The sequence below is a fragment of the Schistocerca piceifrons genome, chromosome 9, assembly GCF_021461385.2.
Source record: "Schistocerca piceifrons isolate TAMUIC-IGC-003096 chromosome 9, iqSchPice1.1, whole genome shotgun sequence".
Classification (NCBI taxonomy): Eukaryota; Metazoa; Arthropoda; class Insecta; order Orthoptera; family Acrididae; genus Schistocerca; species Schistocerca piceifrons.
In genome coordinates this window covers 44372327-44393544 of record NC_060146.1, presented here as the reverse complement: position 1 = coordinate 44393544, position 21218 = coordinate 44372327, and the positions used below count along the sequence as shown (strand labels likewise).

General features: G+C 45.4%; 1 protein-coding gene across 1 annotated transcript in view; it reads left to right on the top strand.

Annotated features, from left to right (window-relative positions):
• The window catches only part of LOC124716683 (membrane metallo-endopeptidase-like 1), a 110693-nt gene extending 93151 nt beyond the window's left edge, over positions 1-17542 (top strand). The window contains exons 8-9 of the mRNA XM_047243222.1: positions 7836-7940; positions 17348-17542. Of these exons, the coding sequence (XP_047099178.1) occupies positions 7836-7940; positions 17348-17542 (300 nt within the window). The remainder of the gene's footprint in view (positions 1-7835; positions 7941-17347) is intronic.
• The last annotated feature ends 3676 nt before the right edge of the window (positions 17543-21218 follow it).

The window sequence follows — 21218 nt, the reverse complement described above, 5'->3', positions numbered from 1 at the left end:
ATTTTACCCCTGCCACCTTCAGAATTTGAAAGAGAGTATTCCAGTGAAAATAGTCAAAAGATTTCTCTAAGTCTACAAATGCTAGAACATTATTAACCCCTACGTTTCTAGTATTTGTAGACTTAGAGAAAGCTCTTGACAATGTTGACTGGAATCCTCTCTTTCAAATTCTGAAGGGAAGCGAAAGGCTACTTACAGTTTGTACAAAAACCAGGTGGCAGTTATAAGTGTCGAGGGGCACGAAAGGGAAGCAGTGGTTGGGAAGGGAGTGAGACTGGATTGTAGCCTCTCCCCGATGTTATTCAATCTGTATATTGAGCAAGTAGAGAAGGAAACAAAAGAAAAATTCGGAGTAGGTTCAAATGGTTCAAATGGCTCTGAGCACTATGGGACTTAACATCGATGGTCATCAGTCCCCTAGAACTTAGAACTACTTAAACCTAACTAACCTAAGGACATCACACAACACCCAGCCATCACGAGGCAGAGAAAATCCCTGATCCCGCTGGGAATCGAACCCGGGAACCCGGGCGTGGGAAGCGAGAACGCTACCGCACGACCACGAGATGCGGGCTCGGAGTAGGTATTAAAATCCACGGAGAAGAAATAAAAACTTTGAGGTTCGCCGATGACATTGTAATTCTGTCAGAGACAGCAAAGGACTTGGAAGAGCAGTTGAACGGAATGGATAGTGTCTTGAAAGGAGAATATAAGATGAACATCAACAAAAGCAAAACGAGGATAATGGAATCTAGTCGAATTAAGTCGGGTGATTAGTTTAGGAAATGAGACACGTAAAGTAGTAAAGGAGTTCTGCTATTTGGGGAGCAAAATAACTGATGATGGTCGACGTAGAGAGGATATAAAATGTAGACTGGCAATGGTACAGGAAAGCGTTTCTAAAGAAGAGAAATTTGTTGACATCGAGTATAGATTTAAGTGCCAGGAAGTTGTCTCTGAAAGTATTTGTATGTAGTGTAGCCATGTATCGAAGTGAAACATGGATGATAAATAGTTTGGACAAGAAGAGAATAGAAGCTTTCGAAATGTGGTGCTACAGAAGAATGCTGAAGATTAGATGGGTAGATCACATAACTAATGAGGAGGTACTGAATAGGGTTGGGGGGAAGAGAAGTTTGTGGCACAACATGACTAGAAGAAGGGATCGGTTGGTAGGACATGTTCAGAGGCATCAAGGGATCACCAATTTAGTATTGGAGGGCAGCGTGGAGGGTAAAAATCGTAGAGGGAGACCCAGAGATGAATACACTAAGCAGATTCAGAAGGATGTAGGTTGCAGTAGGTACTGGGAGATGAAGAAGCTTGCACAGGATAGAGTAGCATGGAGAGCTGCATCAAACCAGTCTCAGGACTGAAGACCACAACAACAACAACCTAATAGCCGGTCTGACCACCTTTGGCACTGGTAACAGCGGCGACGCTTCATCACATAGAAGCAATGAGACTTTGGTAAGTCGCTGGAGGGAACTGACACCACATCTGCACACACACGACTCCAGTAATTCACGTACATTCTGGGGAGGGGGCGATGAGCTCTGACGCCACGTTCCATTACATCCCAGATCTTCTTGATCGGATTCAGATCTGAAGAGCCGGGGAAGCAGCACATCAATTTGAACTCGCCACTGTGTTCCTCGAACCACTCCATCACACTACTGCTCTTGTGACATGGCGCATTGTCTTGTTGAAAAATGCCACTGCTGTCGGGAAATAGGATCGTTACGAAGGGTGTAAGTGGTCTGCAGCCACCGTACGATTCTCCTCAGCCGTCATAGCGCCTTGTACAAGCTGTGGATGCTCACGCGAATTTTCCGCAAAGCATGATGGAGCCGCTGCCCAGCGTCCCACAGTACAGGTGTCAAAGAGCTGTTCCCCTGGAAGACGATAGATCCGCGCTCTCCCATACGCATGATGAAGAGGGTAGCGGGAGTCATCAGACCATGCAACGCTCTGCCACTGCGCCAACGTCCAGTGCCGATGGTAACGTGGCCATTTCAGTCGTAGTCGGCGATGTCTTGATGTTAACTTTGGTAGACGCATGGGTCGTTGGCTGCGGAGGTCCATCGTTAGACGTTTTTGGTGTACTGTGTGTTCAGACACACCTACAATTTGTCCAGTGTTAAAGTCTGATGTTAGTACCGCCACAGTTCGCCGCCTCTTTTGTTTCACCAGTCTGCCAAGCCTACGTCGTCCGTCATCCATAATGGGGGGGGTGGTCACCCAATCCCACGACGTCTGGACGAGGTATCGCCTTGGTTTCGCCACGTGTTGAAGACACTCACCACAGCATTCGTAGAAACCCCTACAAGTCGTGCAGTTTCCGAAATGTTCGTGCCGAGCCTCCGGGCCATCACAATCTGCCCTCGGTCAAACACACGTAGATGGCACGCCTTCCCCATTCTACACACGGACAGCACGCTCACTGATACTACATGCAACGTGTGTGTGTCTGACTACGAGCCATTCCCCGCCAGGCGACGCTGTTATATCGATAGTAGGTCGGTGCTCATAATATTCCCGCTGAACAGTGTAATATGTATGTAGGGCAAATACCAAACAGCAGCCGCATTTCAGTCAGTGGTATTTACACTACTGGCCATCAAAATTGCTACACTAAGAAGAAATGCAGATGATAAACGGGTATTCATTGGACAAATATATTATACTAGAACTGACATGTGATTGTATTTTCACGCAATTTCGGTGCATAGATCCCGAGAAATCAGTACCCAGAACAACCACCTCTGGCCCTAAAAACTGCATTGATACGCCTGGGCATTGAGCCATACAGAGCTTGGATGGCGTGTACAGGTACAGCTGCCATGCAGCTTCAACACGATACCACAGCTCATCAACAGTAGTGACTGGTGTATTGTGACGAGCCAGTTGCTCGGCCACCATTGACCAGACGTTTCCAGTTGGCGAGAGATTTGGAGAATGTGCTGGCCAGGGCAGCAGTCGAACATTTTCTGTATCCAGAAAGGCCCGTACATCCCCTGCAACATGCGATGGTGTATTATCCTGCTGAAATGTAGGATTTCGCAGGGATCGAATGAAGGGTAGAGCCACAAGTCATAACACACCTGAAATGTAACGTTCACTGTTCAAAGTGCCGTCAATGCGAACAATAGGTGACCGAGACATGTAACCAATGACACCTCATACCATCACGCCGGGTGATACGCCAGTATGGCGATGACGAATACACGCTTCCAATGTGCGTTCACCGCGATGTCACCAAACACGGATGCGACCATCATGATGCTGTAAACAGAACCTGAATTCATACGAAAAAATGCCGTTTTGCCATTCGTGCACCCAGGTTCGTCGTTGAGTACACCATCGCAGGCGCTCCTGTCTGTGATGCAGCGTCAAGGGTAACTGCAGCCACGGTCTCCGAGCTGATAGTCCATGCTGCTGCAAACGTCGTCGAACTGTTTGTGCAGATGGTTGTTGTCTTGTAAACGTCCCCATCTGTTGACAGGGATCGAGACGTGGCTGCACGGTCCGTTACAGCCATGCGGATAAGATGTCTGTCATCTGGACTGCTAGTGATACGAGGCCGTTGGGATCCAGCACGGCGTTCCGTATTACCCTCCTGAACCCAGAGATTCCATATTCTGCTAACAGTCATAGGATCTCGACCAACGCGAGCAGCAATGTATCGATACGATAAACCGCAATCTCGATAGGTTAAAATCCGACCTTTATCAAAGTCGGAATCGTCATGGTACGCATTTCTCCTGCTTACACGAGGCATCACAACAACTTTTCACCAGGCAACGCCGGTCAACTGCTGCTTGTGTATGAGAAATCGGTTGGAAACTTTCCTCATGTCAGCACGTTGTAGGTATCGCCACCGGCGTCAACCTTGTGTCAATGCTCTGAAAAGCTAATCATTTGCATATGACAGCATCTTCTTGCTGTCGGTTAAATTTCGCGTGTGTAGCACGTCATCTTCGTGGTGTAGCAATTTTAATGGCCAGCAGTGTATTTCTCTTTGATCTACTAGGTTCGTCACTTCACTTGCGGCATCCTCAAGCCCGTGTGCACGCTGTGAAGGCATGTACCACAAAACTTGGTGCAGTACCGCAGGAGCTATCAAATAAATCTGGATTCCGTGAATCTCTTTCTGAAGGGAGTATCCCAACGGTCAGACGAATACTGTCTCGAAATGTCAGGAGTAAACCTGTCCGTGCTACTCAAACCTCTCCCGTAGCGTCCGCCACTGGAATTTCTTGAACACATCCGTAACGCTCTCGTGCCTACTCAGAGAGCCCACGTTAAACCGTGCCACTCTTTAGTGGTTCTTCTCTATCGTCAGTCCAACTTCGCAACGTTCCCTCACCAACCTTCGGCCCCAGCCCTCCCTGTAATAAAAGTTTATTACCTTCTTTTATTCTATATGGAAACTATAGCATGCATTTGGTATGTGCTTCACTCTTCCTCAGAGACTGCACATGTTACTCCAGAAAAATTAGGTTTTCTAAATGTGAAAAATTCTTCCAACGTAGAACATGATGATGTACCTACAAAAATTTTCTATTCAATTTTAAAAATGTTGCCGTCCACAAAACAGTGTCAATATGGTACCGTATATTATTAATTTACCACACATAAATAATATGTGACTGAAATCAAATTAAGAAGAAACATTATAAAAAAAAGTTATGAAAACCATTACATTTTGAAAATGAAGCTACTGGCAACGAACTTTCTCCGTTTTCTAGACAGGGAAAATAGTGAAGACATAAGGAAACACAGTGTCTCTGCAAATATCACGTGCTCCATGGTAGAGGACCTTCTGTTTCAAGGCCGACGAAGGACGCCTAATCGTCCGCACGTTATATAAGTAATTTTTAAAAAAATCCTCAATTTTATTCACCATTAAATTCTGTATGTATGCAGATGTCAATGACGTTCGAGTTGAGGGACAATACGGAGTAGGCAGAGGCGTGAACGGGAGTTTGGATTGGGAGGGGGGCGTGCTAAGATAAAGTGTGCCGCTGTGCGAAGTCACAGTGCCTGTCTGTCACAGTGGTTAGCGCATCAGCCTACTGAGTGGGAGACTCTGGTTCGAATCCCAACCTTGGGACAAATTTTCACATATATATATGTTATTGATGTTCGAGATTTAAAAAGGTTTCTGGAACAATATTATAGATTCATAAGATAAAACTCTGTAACTGAAGAAGTCACCCTCCAAATAGCTTTGATATGAGGGCTGTTCGGAAAGTAAGGAAAGATAGGTCGCGAAATGGAAAACACACTGAGAATCAAAGCTGTTTTATTGGCAACCGTTAGCTACACCTTACAGCTGCTTCTCTACACAGTCGCCACTCAGACATCTGTCGTAGCGTTGTATCAACTTTTCAATTCCCTCGTTATAGAAGACAGCCGCCAGTGCTTTTCGACAATTTTCTACTCTGGACTGCAGCTCGTTTTCTGTGCCAAATGGTTGTGTTCATAGCTAGCGGTTCATTTGAGCAGAGATGAACCTCAGGGGTAGCCAATTACGGGCTGTATTGTAGGAGACCAAACACTTCCCATCGAAAACGCTGCAGGAGCGTCTTCATTGCCTCTGCAGAGTGCAGCCGAGAACTGTCGTTTAGAACGAACAGCATGACAGCTATATTACGTGGATTGCATAGCTTTAGGCGAAATCTTTCACCAGGCCCTCATACTTGGCGGGAGACGTTAATTTCCAGCCATCTTTACGTTCTCACTGTGAGCTCAGAACTGAAAAGAGCGACATGATGCGATCGACGGGCGTACTAGACACAGTGCCCAACACATCTGTGCAAAGCTTCATCAGATTTTCACACTATTTTCCATTTTGCGACCGATCGCTCCATACTTTCCGAATAAACTTCGTGTATTACACAGCAATTAAATGAGTAGAACTCATTTTAATCACAAATGCTGCACTTAACAAAACCACATGTCCCACAAAAATAAAATCAAAAAACTAAACTGAAACTAAAGTCCATTCAGACAGGCGCTATGGTACCAACCGAACGCCATGTCATCCTCAGCACATAGGCATCACTCTATGTGGATATAGAGGGACATGTGGGCAGCTTTCGTGTTCTGAACTGCTACTTCGCTGTCAAGTAGCACCTCAATTGGTCTCACATGGGATGACTGCAGCCCACTAGGCAACAGAGCTCGGTAGAACCGGATGGTCACCCATAAAGCAATAGACGACATTTCTATTACTACCAACGATTTCGTAGGCGCCCAAGTCATCTTGCATGGTGCGTCGGTGTTTTGCGGTGGATTTTTGAACTTCACACTCGCTAACAAGGATGCGAATGAACACGGCAGTGGCTGGGTCACCGTTGCTCTTGTACGCGGACCAAAAGTCGATAAAGTAGAAGGGCTAGATAATTTCAACTCACGTGATGTCAACGCTTATCGGACATTTCGGATTTGTGAAGTGTACAACAGAGATAAGGGTTCATCGTATTACATGTCCCTCGTGATGACTGGGTGTTGTGTAATGTCCTTAGGTTAGCTAGGTTTAAGTAGTTCTAAGTTCTAGGGGACTGATGATCATAGATGTTAAGTCCCATAGTTCTGAGAGCCATTTGACTCATATTACATGTCGACTATGCCTTTGGTTCTTAGGACCAGGAATCGTCGTAAAATAAATGAATCAGAATCTGTCTCGGTGTGGGTGAAAGGTGTTGCCAACTGTAAAAAGATCGCACTCGTTGGTGATCTGACTCATTACTATAGAAATTAAATAAAGTTCCCTTCCTTATCCTTAATCCTTATCTATTAAAAAAGCTACACATTGATCTTGCCAAAAGCCGAGAAGCGGTTCTTCTTGGTGCTCAATTCGCTCTGAGTACTATGGGACTTAACGGCATCAGTCCCCTAGAACTTAGAACTACTTAAATCTAACTAACCTAAGGACGATACACATATCCATGCCCGAGGCAGGATTCGAACCTGCGACCGTAGCTGTTACGCGGTTCCAGACTGAAGCGCCTAGAACCGCTCGGCCACTCCGGCCGGCTCTTCTTGGTGTTGTAGCTCTCTGGGGTAACCTGGGATGCTCTTTGGGGCACCCTGTGATGCTAAACGTTCATTAATATTTGTTCATATGGGCGAAAATCTCGTCTCTAAAGTGTTGTAGCTGGTTGCCTATCTGCCTGCCCAGCACTGCTTAACTTCGGTATTACGATGGTAAACGGTGTTAACACTGTGACAAGGCCGTTGGCCCAAAAAAACAAAAGCTGCATAAAACCTCTCGGAACTGCTTATGGAATTTTCTAGTGTGTATTCCTTTGTGTGCTTTTAAAAAACCCTCACTAGAGTAAAACACGAACAGAGCCAGCATTTGTTCCTAAGTACATTATCCTCCAGGTTACATCTGTCCTCTACTTGCAGTCTTGTTTTGGCCAAGAATACCTTCTTCGCCTGAAGTGGCCTTCTTTTTGTGTTCTTCTTGCTTTTTCCGTCATTACTTTGTTTCTTAATTTCTAGAATTCGTCTACTTTGACTTCTTTGTAGTCCTCAATTTTGATATTAATTTTTCACCAACCTCATTTCTGCTGTTTATCACGACTTTCGACTTTCTTAGTTTACTCTTAATCCACAGTGCGAGTTCATCTGACTGTTCATGCGATTCAACACATCCTTCAGTCCTTGCTCACACCTAGATATTCGAAAGAAGCTCCATTTAAATTCAATTCTTTTTTAAATTCGTGAGGTGTGATATGTATAATTGTATTCGAACTGTGACATGTACGTGAGCTACTGTTGTACTGCTGAACTTCACTCTCCGTTCTTCTGCTGTTCCACAGGCGTACTATGAAGAATCTGCAGGCCAGGACTACAGCCTGATGACCGTGGCAGAGCTGCAGAATCTGACTGACGCAGCCGCCGAGAAAGGGACCACCGACGTCAGAGTGAGTAGCGCCGGAGGTACCACCTGCTACTATGCATCCCCATTCCCCTCCGTATCCCGAATCCACTGCATCAAGAAAACATTCCAGAATGAAATTTTCACTCTGCAGCGGAGTGTGCGCTGATATGAAACTTCCTGGCAGATTAAAACTGTGTGCCGGACCGAGAATCGAACCCGGGACCTTTGCCTTTTGCGGGCAAGTGCTCTAACCTGCCAGGAAGTTTCATATCAGAGCACACTCCGACGTAGAGTGAAAATTTCATTCTAGAAACATCCGCTCCGCTGTGGCTAAGCTATATCTCCGCATCATCCTTTCTTCCAGGATATCTAGTTCTGCATGGTATGCCGAAGAACTTCTGTGAAGTTTCGAAGGTACGAGACGAGGTACTGGAGGAATTAAGGCTGTAAGGACGGGACGTTAGTCGTTCTTTGGTGGAGCACTTGCCCACGAAAGGCAGAGGTCCCGAGTTCGAGTCTCGGTCCGACACACAGTTTTAATCTGCCAGGAAGTTTCAAGAAAACATTGCCTGAAATTTCGAAACTTGCTGTGCATATCATTCTCTATGCACCCCTACCACCCTTCCAAAACCAATCCAACCATTTCATCTCCAGTGTAACACGTGGTACCTCTCTATCAACCTTGCAAGCATTTAGGCCATAATAACAAGAAAAACCACTGGTGTATTCTACCCTAAGACTGCTATCTAACAGTTCACAACCTTACATTCCACCGAACTAAAACACTAAAATACCTATGGCTAGGACGTATGTAAACTTGAAGATGTAACTCTCGACTGTTTTCAGTAAAATCGAGTTTGAAACTCTTAGGAGTTCTTACACATTTTGCATGGTCGCTAGTATTCAAGAAGAACGCAGCTGACAGTTACACATGAACACAGGTGTGTGCGGCGATATCAACCTCATTTCGCTGCAACACATCACTGGGGCGTAATTACGATGTCCTGATTTTTTTTTAAACAGACCTCGTATGGCAGGCAATGCAACGGCCATTAAAATATATCAAAGAAAAGAGTTGCCTTTTAAGATTGTTGGTATTGCCATTATAGGCGCTCTAAAGCGGCCAGAGGCCGAAACTGTCCAGTAACCCAGAGGCGTTGGATAAAAATATGGAATCCTTGCCGGAAATTAATGTGAATGGAGATACTAGCCAAGCCTGCACAGTGCCCTTAATACCTATGACAAACCACAGCTAAAGAACTTGTACAGAATGTGACGGACAGTCAAACAACTTAAAATCAGAGATGGTACAATAGTCCATATCACGAGTAAACTGAGTGAAAGGCCACGACGGCCAGTAGCTCTTGACTGTGATTTCAGTGTATGGTGACCGGTTTCCTACCCTGGAGACATATCTCCAAAATTAAGGTGTCTCGACTTCCAAGGTCCTATCATACGTGGATCATCATGTGCTGTCTGGGCTCGTCTTTCGACTGCATTGTGGAGATGTTTCACTGATCGTGGACGGTTCGGATGTCCATCTGCCATTTCATTCAATGTTTCACCGAGGAGTGACATGTTTCCATACGCACTTGCACCTTGAAAGTGTGGAACATGAAGTATTGGTTTTATATGACCAGAAGATACACTACTGGCCATCAAAATTACGACACCACGAAGATGATGTGCTACAGACGTGAAATTTAAGTGACAGGAAGAAGATGCTGTCATATGCAAATGATTACGTTTCCAGAGCATTCACACAAGATTGGCACCGATGGCGACACCTACAACGTGCAGACATGAGGAAAGTTTCCAACCGATTTCTCATACACAAAGAGCAGTTGACCGGCGCTGCCTGGTGAAACGTTGTTGTGATGCCTCTTGTAAGGAGGAGAAATGCGTACCATCACGTTTCCGACTTTGATAAAGGTCGGTATTGTAGCCCAACGCGATTGCAGTTTATCGTATCGCGACAATGCTGCTCGCGTTGGTCGAGATCCAATGACTGTTAGCAGAATATGGAATCGGTGGGTTCAGGAGTGTAATACAGAACGCCGTGCTGGATCCCAACGGCCTCGTATCACTAGCAGTCGAGATGACAGGCATCTTATCTGCATGGCTGTAACGGATCGTGCAGCCACGTCTCGATCCCAGAGTCAACAGATGGGGACGTTCGCAAGACAACAACCATGTGCACGAACAGTTCGACGACGCTTGGAGCAGCATGGACTATCAGCTCGGAGACCATGGCTGCGGTTATCCTTGGCGCTGCATCACAGACAGGAGCGCCTGCGATGGTGTACTCAACGACGAACCTTGGTGCACGAATGGCAAAATGTCCTTTTTTCGGATGAATCCAGGTTCTGTTTACAGCGTCATGATGGTCGCATCCGTGTTTGGCGACCATCACGGTGAACGCACATTGGAAGCATGTATTCGTCATCGCCATACTGGCGTATCACCCGGCGTGATGGTATGGGGTGCCATTGGTTACACGTCTCGGTCACCTGTTGTTCGCACTGACGGCACTTTGAACAGTGGACGTTACATTTCAGATGTGTTAGTACCCGTGGCTCTACCCTTCATTCGATCCCTGCGAAACCCCACATTTCAGCAGGATAATGCACTATCGCATGTTGCAGTTCCTGTACGGGCCTTTCTGGATACACAAAATGTTCAAATGCTGCCCTGGCCAGCACATTCTCCAGATCTCTCACCAATTGGAAACGTCTGGTCAATGGTGGCCAAGCAACTGGCTCGTCACAACACGCCAGTCACTACTCTTGATGAACTGTGGTATCGTGTTGAAGCTGCATGGGCAGCTAGCTGTACCTTTACACGCCATCCAAGCTCTGTTTGACACAATGCCCAGGCGTATCAAGGCCGTTATTAAGGCCAGAGGTACTGATTTCTCAGGTTCTATGCATCCTAATTGCGTGAAAATGTAATCACATGTCAGTTCTAGTATAATATATTTGTCCAGTGAATACCCATTCATCATCTGCATTTCTTCTTACTGTAGCAATTTTAATGGCCAGTAATGTACTCTTCCTGGGTATGACACGGTCGTCATACAGTGAAAACACAATAAACAGCTATTGCGGATTTGCACTTTCACTCACTTTAATATAGACTATTTTACCATCACTGATTTTAAGCTGTTTGATTGTCCTTCACATTATCCTTAGTATGTTCTAAGTCTCAGCTGTAGCCACTACGGTGTTCTATGTAATTGTGAGCGCATTATGTCTGAGCTAAAGGAATTCGAACATGCGCAAGTTGTTGGTGCTCTTATGATGGGTACTTCAAAAACCAACGGAGACAACGGAAAATTCATATCGCATACAGGGAAAGGGCAAAAACATATGTCTCAACATATGTGATTAGTAATCTTAATAGACAGTCTTGAAGAGAGTTGTGACGAAAAGTACGAGAACCTGCAGCTGCAACACTCATTACAGAACTGAATGTGCGCTCCCAGACTCCCTCCGCACCAGAGCAATACGAAGAGACCTCCATAATCACGGAATTCCAAGGCGAACTGGAATTCTTAAAATCATTCATTAGTGATTCAAATGCCATTAAAAAGAAAACGTGGTGCCAAAGCCACAGAACCTGCTGTATGGGACTATGCAAGAATTTAATGAGGTCAGATGAGTCTTGGTGCGCAATGTTTCCAACTTCAGGCTGAGCTTACGTCCCAAGAGTGAACACGGTGGTGGTTGGTGATGATATGAGCAGCCATATCGTGGTATTCCATGTGTCCCATTGTTGCTCTGCAAGCCTGCATTAATGCCTAGGCTTATGTGACCATTTTGCCATCACCTAGTACAATGTTTGCTCCATAATGGTGATGGTGTACTTTATGACGATAGGTCCCCTGCTCACAGAACTCGCATCATCCAGGACTGGTTTTGAGAGCACCAGGATGAATCCTCGTATCTCATCTGTCCACCACAGTTACCAGAGCTCGAGACTATTGAGCCTTAGTGGTCTACTTTGGAGAGAAGGGTGTGTTATCGGTATCCAGTTATATCACCATCACCTGGACTTGTCACTAGTTTGGTGGAAGAATGGTATAAGATCCCCTTGGAGACCAGACCCGACTTGTAGTTATTCACTCCAAAATTACTGCAAACTGTTTTGAACATCAACTGCTTTCCTACACTGTATGGGCCATGCTAACGTTTTGTGTTTTTGGCGTTTCCATCTTTTCGTCCACACCTCGTAAAGTATGATACAACGTATGTCATCCTGTATAAAGAATTTTACGGCCTTTGGTAAATGTTTAAACTTGTTTTAATATCGAGAAATTACATCGAGACTGAGGACCCGCACATAAGCAAACTAATTTCAACAAAATAAGTTTAGTGTAAGGAAAAATATGTTCAAGTTATCATCTACACTGAGCAACAGACTTAAGGGGACGCGCCCCTGAACAGGCCGCATTTTTTGTATTATCTTCACCCTCATAGTGCAACTAATCTACAGATGAGAGATATCTCAAAATTCTTACATGCAATTAGGGGCATTAGTCAAATCATTTCGCAAAACGTCATTGCGATATTTATTATATTTTGGTACTGCCAATTATATTTATAATAATATATAAAACGGAACACTTTTTCACTGCGGTGCCATTTTCTTTAGAACCACTGACTGCACAGATTGAAAAAAGAGCCAGAATACAGACAACATTCACATAAGTATTTTATGCCTCCAATTTCCTTCCCTGATGCTGATTTGTGAAAAAGACAAGTAATTTATTTTGCTACAATTAAAATATTTAAAAATGTAGCTCAAATATCACCGACATCATCATCACGTTATAAATTTTTCAGGAAATTGTACGCAAGGGAGGTAGAGGCGGTCATTCCAAATATCTGTACCGATTTTTGCGAGTTTAACTTCAGTCGTTTAGGAAAAACGTCTATCTGAATGATTAAAATTCAAGTTTTCGGTATTCTCTCCCATATACAACTGTTGAAGCAATCATTTGCGTTCTGAGAGAGACCATAAATACATTTCCTAAGCAGATTTTTATTTGCCAGATCCCTATCTATAGGCCTAATTGCCTCCACTACAGCAAGTGGTAAGGAATGCTTGTGGGTATATTGTATGCCTGTGGCATGCCTGTGCCACAAATCTTCACCTTTTGGACACAAACCACGCTGTGGGGTTTCACATGTTGACGCTCTGTGAAACCATGTTGCCCAAACAGCTCGTCTCATGTTCTCCAAATCTCCTACATTTCTCCTTATTGCTAGTCCATAATATTCAGTCAAAGAGTCAATTTCACTTTTTGTAAGATGACCTGGACCATCTATGCGTTTTCATCTTACAGTTTTTTTCCGTTGGAGTCTACATAATTCTCTCAGCCGAGCTCCCATTCTTTTTTGTACATATCCAACCCATTCAAGCTTTCGTATCAAAGCGTCTCCACATGGTCTGTCATTAACAACAGTAGTGTGTCCTTTACAGTCTCCATCTCCAAGGTAGCCCAGATACCTCATACCACGACTGACCCCTGATCTTCTAAAAATATGTTTAGAACTCCTATCGTTTCCATGTTTCCCCTTGGCCCATCAAAGTCCTTTACACAAACATGGGTGCCAATAAATTTAATTGAACAACCCTGACAGTGCTTTGTTAGACATTCATAATCTAGTATCTTACCAGTTTCAATAAATATGGCAGTTACAACCCCATTCTTCTGCCCAGATCCGTCAAATGCTGCTACAATGTCTGCATTCTTGGACAAGGCTACTGTTTCTTCTGCTCCTCTTTTCATTGAATGTTCACTTACACCGCATAATGCATCATGTATTAATTTATTGTATCTGTCAAACCTCAGTGGAGGTGGAGGCAAATCCATCAATGCACAAAAAGTCTAGGCAGCTCTCCTTCCCCTTCCAATACATCGCATTGCATAATCAAACTTAATATTTACACTGTAATGTCGACTATAAGTTACTGGCGAGGTCATATGATCACTGTGCATCTTACACAAGTTACGGGAAATAACTAACCGACTTGTAAGACCCTTCCTTGCTGAAATGTCCTCAGAAACGTCAATACTATCTTCACAATTACAGCACTCACATTTCACAGCACTCTTAAAAAGTCTTCACAGCATATTTAGGTTCGCAGTAACATTTCCGTCGTTATTTGCTACTCAAATACTACAAGGCTTGTCTTATTACATTCAGAAAGCGAAAGTTTACGTCTAGAAGCACTGCCTGTAGACACAGTTTCCGCATGCGACTTTTGAAGCAACTGATGTGTATTATTCAGTTGTGTTTGGAGCTGGTTGCCTCAAAACTTTCATTTGGGGCTAAATTTATTTACTCTCGGCATTTGCAGCACAGGAAGCACACACACACACACACAGAACCAAAACAACACACAGGAACTACAAAACCAAAAGCGTATGAAATTCCGTAATCACACATTCTCAGATATTTGTTTACATTCAAATCATAGCCTTCTAGACATGCCTGTACTTTGGTTCTGGGAGTCAGTGCCTTCTAGAATACGCCTGTACTAATGATCCGTAACTGATGACGGAAGGACAAAAATAATACATCACGTATTCTGACACGCTTCAAACTGCCAGATGGGTGAGGCGCCTGTGAAACATTACGTTCAGCCTCAATTTTAGAACGAACGGAAAATGGTTATGTCCATAAAATGTATATTTTTGAAATCAGCATGAAATTCTCTCTTCTATAGCCTAAGAAAAGTTTCTTCAAATTTTGGTCATTTTCGCATGCATGACCCCTTAAAGTAGCACCTTTTCAAAACCCCGTAATCCTCTATCACTGCGACGGATAAATATGAAATTTGGCTCATCCTCTGGAAAGATGCAAAAACATGGCACCCTGCGACGTCACCCTCGGGTTCGGTGATTCTCCACACAGCACAGTGTCAAAAATGGTGCAAATGGCTCTGAGCACTATGGGACTTAACTTCTGAGGTCATCAGTCTCCTAGAACTTAGAACTAATTAAACCTAACTAACCTAAGGACATCACACACACCCATACCCGAGCCAGGATTCGAACCTGCGACCGTAGCAGCCGCGCGGTTCCAGACTGTAGCGCCTACAACCGCTCGGCCACACCGGCCGGCAGCACAGTGTCGACACGTGCGAAAAAAGGTTAGAGCTCAGAAGTTCATGTGACGTGTAAAGTGAGTTAATGATCTCACAATGGCACCGAATTTCATTACAATTTTGCTTAATGTCGGCGGGGACGTTTCCCATGATACTAATTCCGTCACAACCGCTCTTACCCACATTTCGCCCTCATCATGTGCCTGATCGTTCCTCCCTTTTTCCTAGAGCCACACGACATACCGATTGCTTACAGCGACATAATTTCACTCGACTGCAGAAAGTTGAACTATATTTTTTCGCTATACTGCGTGTGCTCACCGATTAATGAGCGTTCCTACGATGTTTCAACATCCTGTTATGTAAACAGCCTGCGTTTCAGCATTTAGAACACTGCCTGTTTAATTATAACCATCTGGCACCATCATTCCTTCTTGTCTGTGTTCTTCCTGAGCCCCTTCTGTCCTCCACGGATCGCCTCTGGGACGGAGGTCAGAAATCGCGCTGATAAGAGACACACCACCACTCAGAGAAAACTTGCGAAGGAGCCCGAGGCGCCTGCAGGCAGGCAACTGGCAAAGCAGGTGTGTCATGTGCTTACCTGCCTACAGGCGCCTAGAGCTACTTTGCAGCTTTTCTCTCTAAATGCGCATTTTTAAAATTCTCGTTGGAAGTGAGCCCGCAGCACTGGTGGTTTTGCGGAACTGGGAATTCTTACGTAGACCCTGTGCCATTTTATTCCCGCACGCGTCGTGTCACACCCCTCTGTGGACACACAACAGGACTGCATGAACAGGAGCACTGAAAAAGCACAAGTACAGTTTGCTGTTTCGGGTCATATTCAAATTTCGTCGAATGGTTCTGAATGCTCTTTAGTGGTCCTGCCCTGTACACAAAAGTAAAAATCGTGGTACCACTGCACTACAAAGATGAAAGATCACCTTCAATGAGGTTTCTTGTCCACAATGTCCTTAGAGATGGGTTGAAGCGCCAGAGGGATGTCAGCAGTATGAAAGATAGAAATGGAAGTGTTCCCGTAGCTCATCGCGCTACAAACAGTCGTTTTCACCTGAGAAATGGGTGGGAATCAACGTTACAAGAAAAATGATGCTTTCATTGACGCCCCTTATGTCACTCCCTGAAGCCTTGTCGTGTTGACTCTGAACTGCAGATGGTATGAAGTGTTTTCCTCGGCCACACATAAGAAAATCGCGTGATATCAACGCTAGGCGTCATAGTTCTCATCTTCATAGGAGAGGTAAGAAAATGAAGCACCTACGGCCGTCCTTATGATGTCATTTGTTGGATGGCTACCAGCTTTGGTGCGTCAATGCACCCTCTTCATAGTTTGTGCCGAGAGGGTTAACACGATCCGTGTACGCGATGTGTTAGAGGTCTACGTCTGAAACTGGTTGACAGTTGATGGTTGGAGAGAGAACACTGCGGTTACAGGTACCCTGCATAGACCAGTTGTAGATGTTCGCTAATGATACATCGTGTGGATGATGTTAACCCTCTTGCCATCAACTGAGGCCTGAAGATGGTGCACTGAAGCACCAAAACTGGTAGCCATACACTAAATGACATCATAAGTACGGATGTAGATGTTTCATTTTCTTACGTAAGTGAACGACCAAAGTCCCCCAGACCTCCAACCACAAAGATGGACATACAAAAACTCCACAGGGGAGGTGTCAAAAGAAATGGTAAAATGTGTGCGGGTCATTGTGGCCGAGCGGTTCTAGGCGCTTCAGTCTGAAACCGCGCGACCGCTACGGTCCCAGGTTCGAATCCTGCCTCGGGCATGGATGTGTGTGATGTCCTTAGGTTAGTTAGGTTTAAGTAATTCTAAGTCTAGCTGACTGATGACCTCAGTGCTTGGAGCCATTTGATAAAATGTGTCACGAGTTTCCCTTCGTGTCAAACGTCGACCGTGGTATTGAGAAGAATTGTGATGAAATTTGATGGCAATATGACATCATTAATCCATTTTGCACGTCGCATGAACTTCTGAACTCTGACCTTTTTTGGCAAGTTTCGACTCGCCACTGCTTGAAGCGATGCTTAACCCGAGGGCGACGATGCAGAGCGCCAACTTCTGCGCCATTACAGTGACAGATTGTAGACACCTTCGAGCCAGATGCCATACGTATGCCTCGCTAGGGGGGGAACAATTACGGGGTTTCGACAAAGTGATCCTTTAATTTTGTTGCGCAGTGTAGCATGTTACAAACGTGTGACAAACACTGAGAACAGACTGAGAAAAGTGACACGTCCTGCAGTATGTGCAAGACAGCTGGCTCGTTATGAGATGTGGGTGTGTTTGCCCCGCAGGTGAACTGGCGCGAGTTTCTGGAGGAGGTGTTCTCCGGGGTGGAGAACGTGACCCTGCGCCTGGATGGGCGTGACGCAGACCTGGTGGCCGTGCTCGATGTGGACTACCTCACCTCCGTGGCCGCCATACTGGCCAATCACAACGCCGACACCGTGTGTGAGTTGCGAATCCTGTCCTGCCAATACACAGGATGAATCACCTGCCCCTACCTATGGGTTTTGTGCAACACGCAATGCCATCAAAACTCACGCACGTGATTTTCATATTCTCTCACTCGGTAAGTGCAGACTATTGGTCCTACATAGAAAATGAAGAGTAATTTTTTGCTGGAAATTCAATATTGTTAAATTTTGTACTGGGATACATTATCACTCGAGGCCACACTTCTCGCGTGATTCAAGAAAATCGCATTTCAAGGTCACATTAGCTTATTTTTCTTGAATAATTCGAAAACTACGGCTTCTAGCGAAAGCGTATTTCACTACAAAATATAACTACACTCCTGGAAATTGAAATAAGAACACCGCGAATTCATTGTCCCAGGAAGGGGAAACTTTATTGACACATTCCTGGGGTCAGATACATCACGTGATCACACTGACAGAACCACAGGCACATAGACACAGGCAACAGAGCATGCACAATGTCGGCACTAGTACAGTGTATATCCACCTTTCGCAGCAATGCAGGCTGCTATTCTCCCATGGAGACGATCGTAGAGATGCTGGATGTAGTCCTGTGGAACGGCTTGCCATGCCATTTCCACCTGGCGCCTCAGTTGGACCAGCGTTCGTGCTGGACATGCAGACCGCGTGAGACGACGCTTCATCCAGTCCCAAACATGCTCAATGGGGGACAGATCCAGAGATCTTGCTGGCCAGGGTAGTTGACTTACACCTTCTAGAGCACGTTGGGTGGCACGGGATACATGCGGACGTGCATTGTCCTGTTGGAACAGCAAGTTCCCTTGGCGGTCTAGGAATGGTAGAACGATGGGTTCGATGACGGTTTGGATGTACCGTGCACTATTCAGTGTCCCCTCGACGATCACCAGTGGTGTACGGCCAGTGTAGGAGATCGCTCCCCACACCATGATGCCGGGTGTTGGCCCTGTGTGCCTCGGTCGTATGCAGTCCTGATTGTGGCGCTCACCTGCACGGCGCCAAACACGCATACGACCATCGTTGGCACCAAGGCAGAAGCGACTCTCATCGCTGAAGACGACACGTCTCCATTCGTCCCTCCATTCACGCCTGTCGCGACACCACTGGAGGCGGGCTGCACGATGTTGGGGCGTGAGCGGAAGACGGCCTAACGGTGTGCGGGACCGTAGCCCAGCTTCATGGAGACGGTTGCGAATGGTCCTCGCCGATACCCCAGGAGCAACAGTGTCCCTAATTTACTGGGAAGTGGCGGTGCGGTCCCCTACGGCACTGCGTAGGATCCTACGGTCTTGGCGTGCATCCGTGCGTCGCTGCGGTCCGGTCCCAGGTCGACGGGCACGTGCACCTTCCGCCGACCACTGGCGACACCATCGATGTACTGTGGAGACCTCACGCCCCACGTGTTGAGCAATTCGGCGGTACGTCCACCCGGCCTCCCGCATGCCCACTATACGCCCTCGCTCAAAGTCCGTCAACTGCACAAACGGTTCACGTCCACGCTGTCGCGGCATGCTACCAGTGTTAAAGACTGCGATGGAGCTCCGTATGCCACGGCAAACTGGCTGACACTGACGGCGGCGGTGCACAAATGCTGCGCAGCTAGCGCCATTCGACGGCCAACACCGCGGTTCCTGGTGTGTCCGCCGTGCCGTGCGTGTGATCATTGCTTGTACAGCCCTCTCGCAGTGTCCGGAGCAAGTATGGTGGGTCTGACACACCGGTGTCAATGTGTTCTTTTTTCCATTTCCAGGAGTGTATATTAATTTCCTACAAAAAGGTCCTATTCATTTTCTTCTCTAGTACTAATAGTTTCCACATAGTAAATGAGAAAATATGAAAATATTGAGTGTGGTATTTGAAGACGTTGGGGGTCGCATGAAACCCATGAGTGCGGGCAGCTGACTCACCCTGTGTATCAGCTGACTCATATGCTACTTTCACTACAGCGCATACAGCTGCTGTTGTGGTCTTGAGTCCAAAGACTACTTGGATGCTCTCCACACCAGTCTGCCTTCACTAGCAGTTTTTCAAATGATTACTGTATTTCCTGGTTTAACTGTTAGCTACTTTCCATCCATTATCAAGCTCTTTCTGTTACTTGCATAACAGTAAAATATTGTCAGCATATTCGGCTTCTTCTTCTTAACTGTGGCTCTGACCTGAGAGACCATAAGCTTTCTGCACATTCCTCCACTAACCGTTTCTGCTCCTGGCTCGCATGGTCCATTCTTCTTTTACCATTGTCTCCTTATCCTTGATGATGCCCAGTGGCTGTAACTAAACTGATGATGCGCTCCTTATGCTCCAGTGCAGGCTGTCAGATCCACCGTTATCATGTGTTTGATCATTTCTTCTCTTTTCCTGTAGCCACACCACGTTCTAACTGCTTGCAGCGCCGTATTTTCATCTGGTGGCAGAAAGTGCAAATAATGAACGAACCTACAATGTTTCAGCATGCTATGATATGTACAGCCTACACTTCAGCATTTACAATACTGACAGTTTAATTATAACCACCCAGTCTTTTCTTCATCCTTCAGCCAATATCTGCTTGTAAGTACATTGGTCTGCCAGTTCCAAGATTTTTACGAGGGCAACCTGGAAACTAATGCCTCCAATTTTTTTATTCTGTCCTCCATATCGGTTGATATATTACATTTGCTGCATATTACTCGGTCGAATTTCCCGCTTCCTGAAACTTGTCAAGATCTGCAAGTCCTCTTCCCTGTGACTTATTAGACCAATACTGTCCGCATATCGAGGCCAATTTATTGTTTTATTGCTCAGTCTTACTCCATCTGGGTTTAATTTTTGGTTTTCTCTAGCTATTCTAAGTTTGTGGCACCAAATATTCCATACATATGTGTGGAGGAAACATTATATGACTTCCTTAATAACGGTTACAACTATCTCAGACGGAGGGAGAGGGGGAAGGGGAGGGTGGAGTGCGATTTGGATTTTAAGACGCTGACCAGTAACATTTTAATGTTACAATAAGGTATTGTAGTGTGTTATGCTTTGGCACAATGACGAAACCCGCATAAGGGTCACTTATATTCCTTTTCTACATATGGACTTCACATCTGAGATTGTTGTGCCCGTAACTACCAGGGTTGTGCGAAATTTTTGCTAAGGATGGCATCGCAATTGCTCTCTCCGCAAAGGAGCAGATGATGCTGTTCTTATTGTTGCGGTCAGAGACTGATTTGATGCAGCTCTCCATGCTACTCTATTCTATGCAAGCTTCTTCATATCCAAGACATTACTGCAACCTACATCCTTCTGACCTGCTTAGTGTATTCATCTCTTGGTCTCCCTCTACGATTTTTACCATCCACGCTGCCCTCCAATACTAAATTGGTGATCCCTTGACGCCTCAGAATATTTTCTACCAACCGATCCCTTCTTCTAGTCAAGTGGTGCCACAAATTCCTCTTCTCCCCAATTCTGTTCAGTAACTACTCACTGAGTTACGTGATCTACCCATCTAATCTTCAGCAATCTTCTGTAGCACCGCATTTCGAAAGATTCTTTTCTCTTCTTGTCTAAACTATTTGTCGTCCATGTTTCACTTCAATACATGGCTACACTCCACACAAATACTTTCAGCAAATACTTCCTGAAACTTAAATCTATACTCGATCTTACCAAATTTCTCTTCTTCAGAAATGCTTTCCTTACCATTGCCAGTCTACATTTTATATCC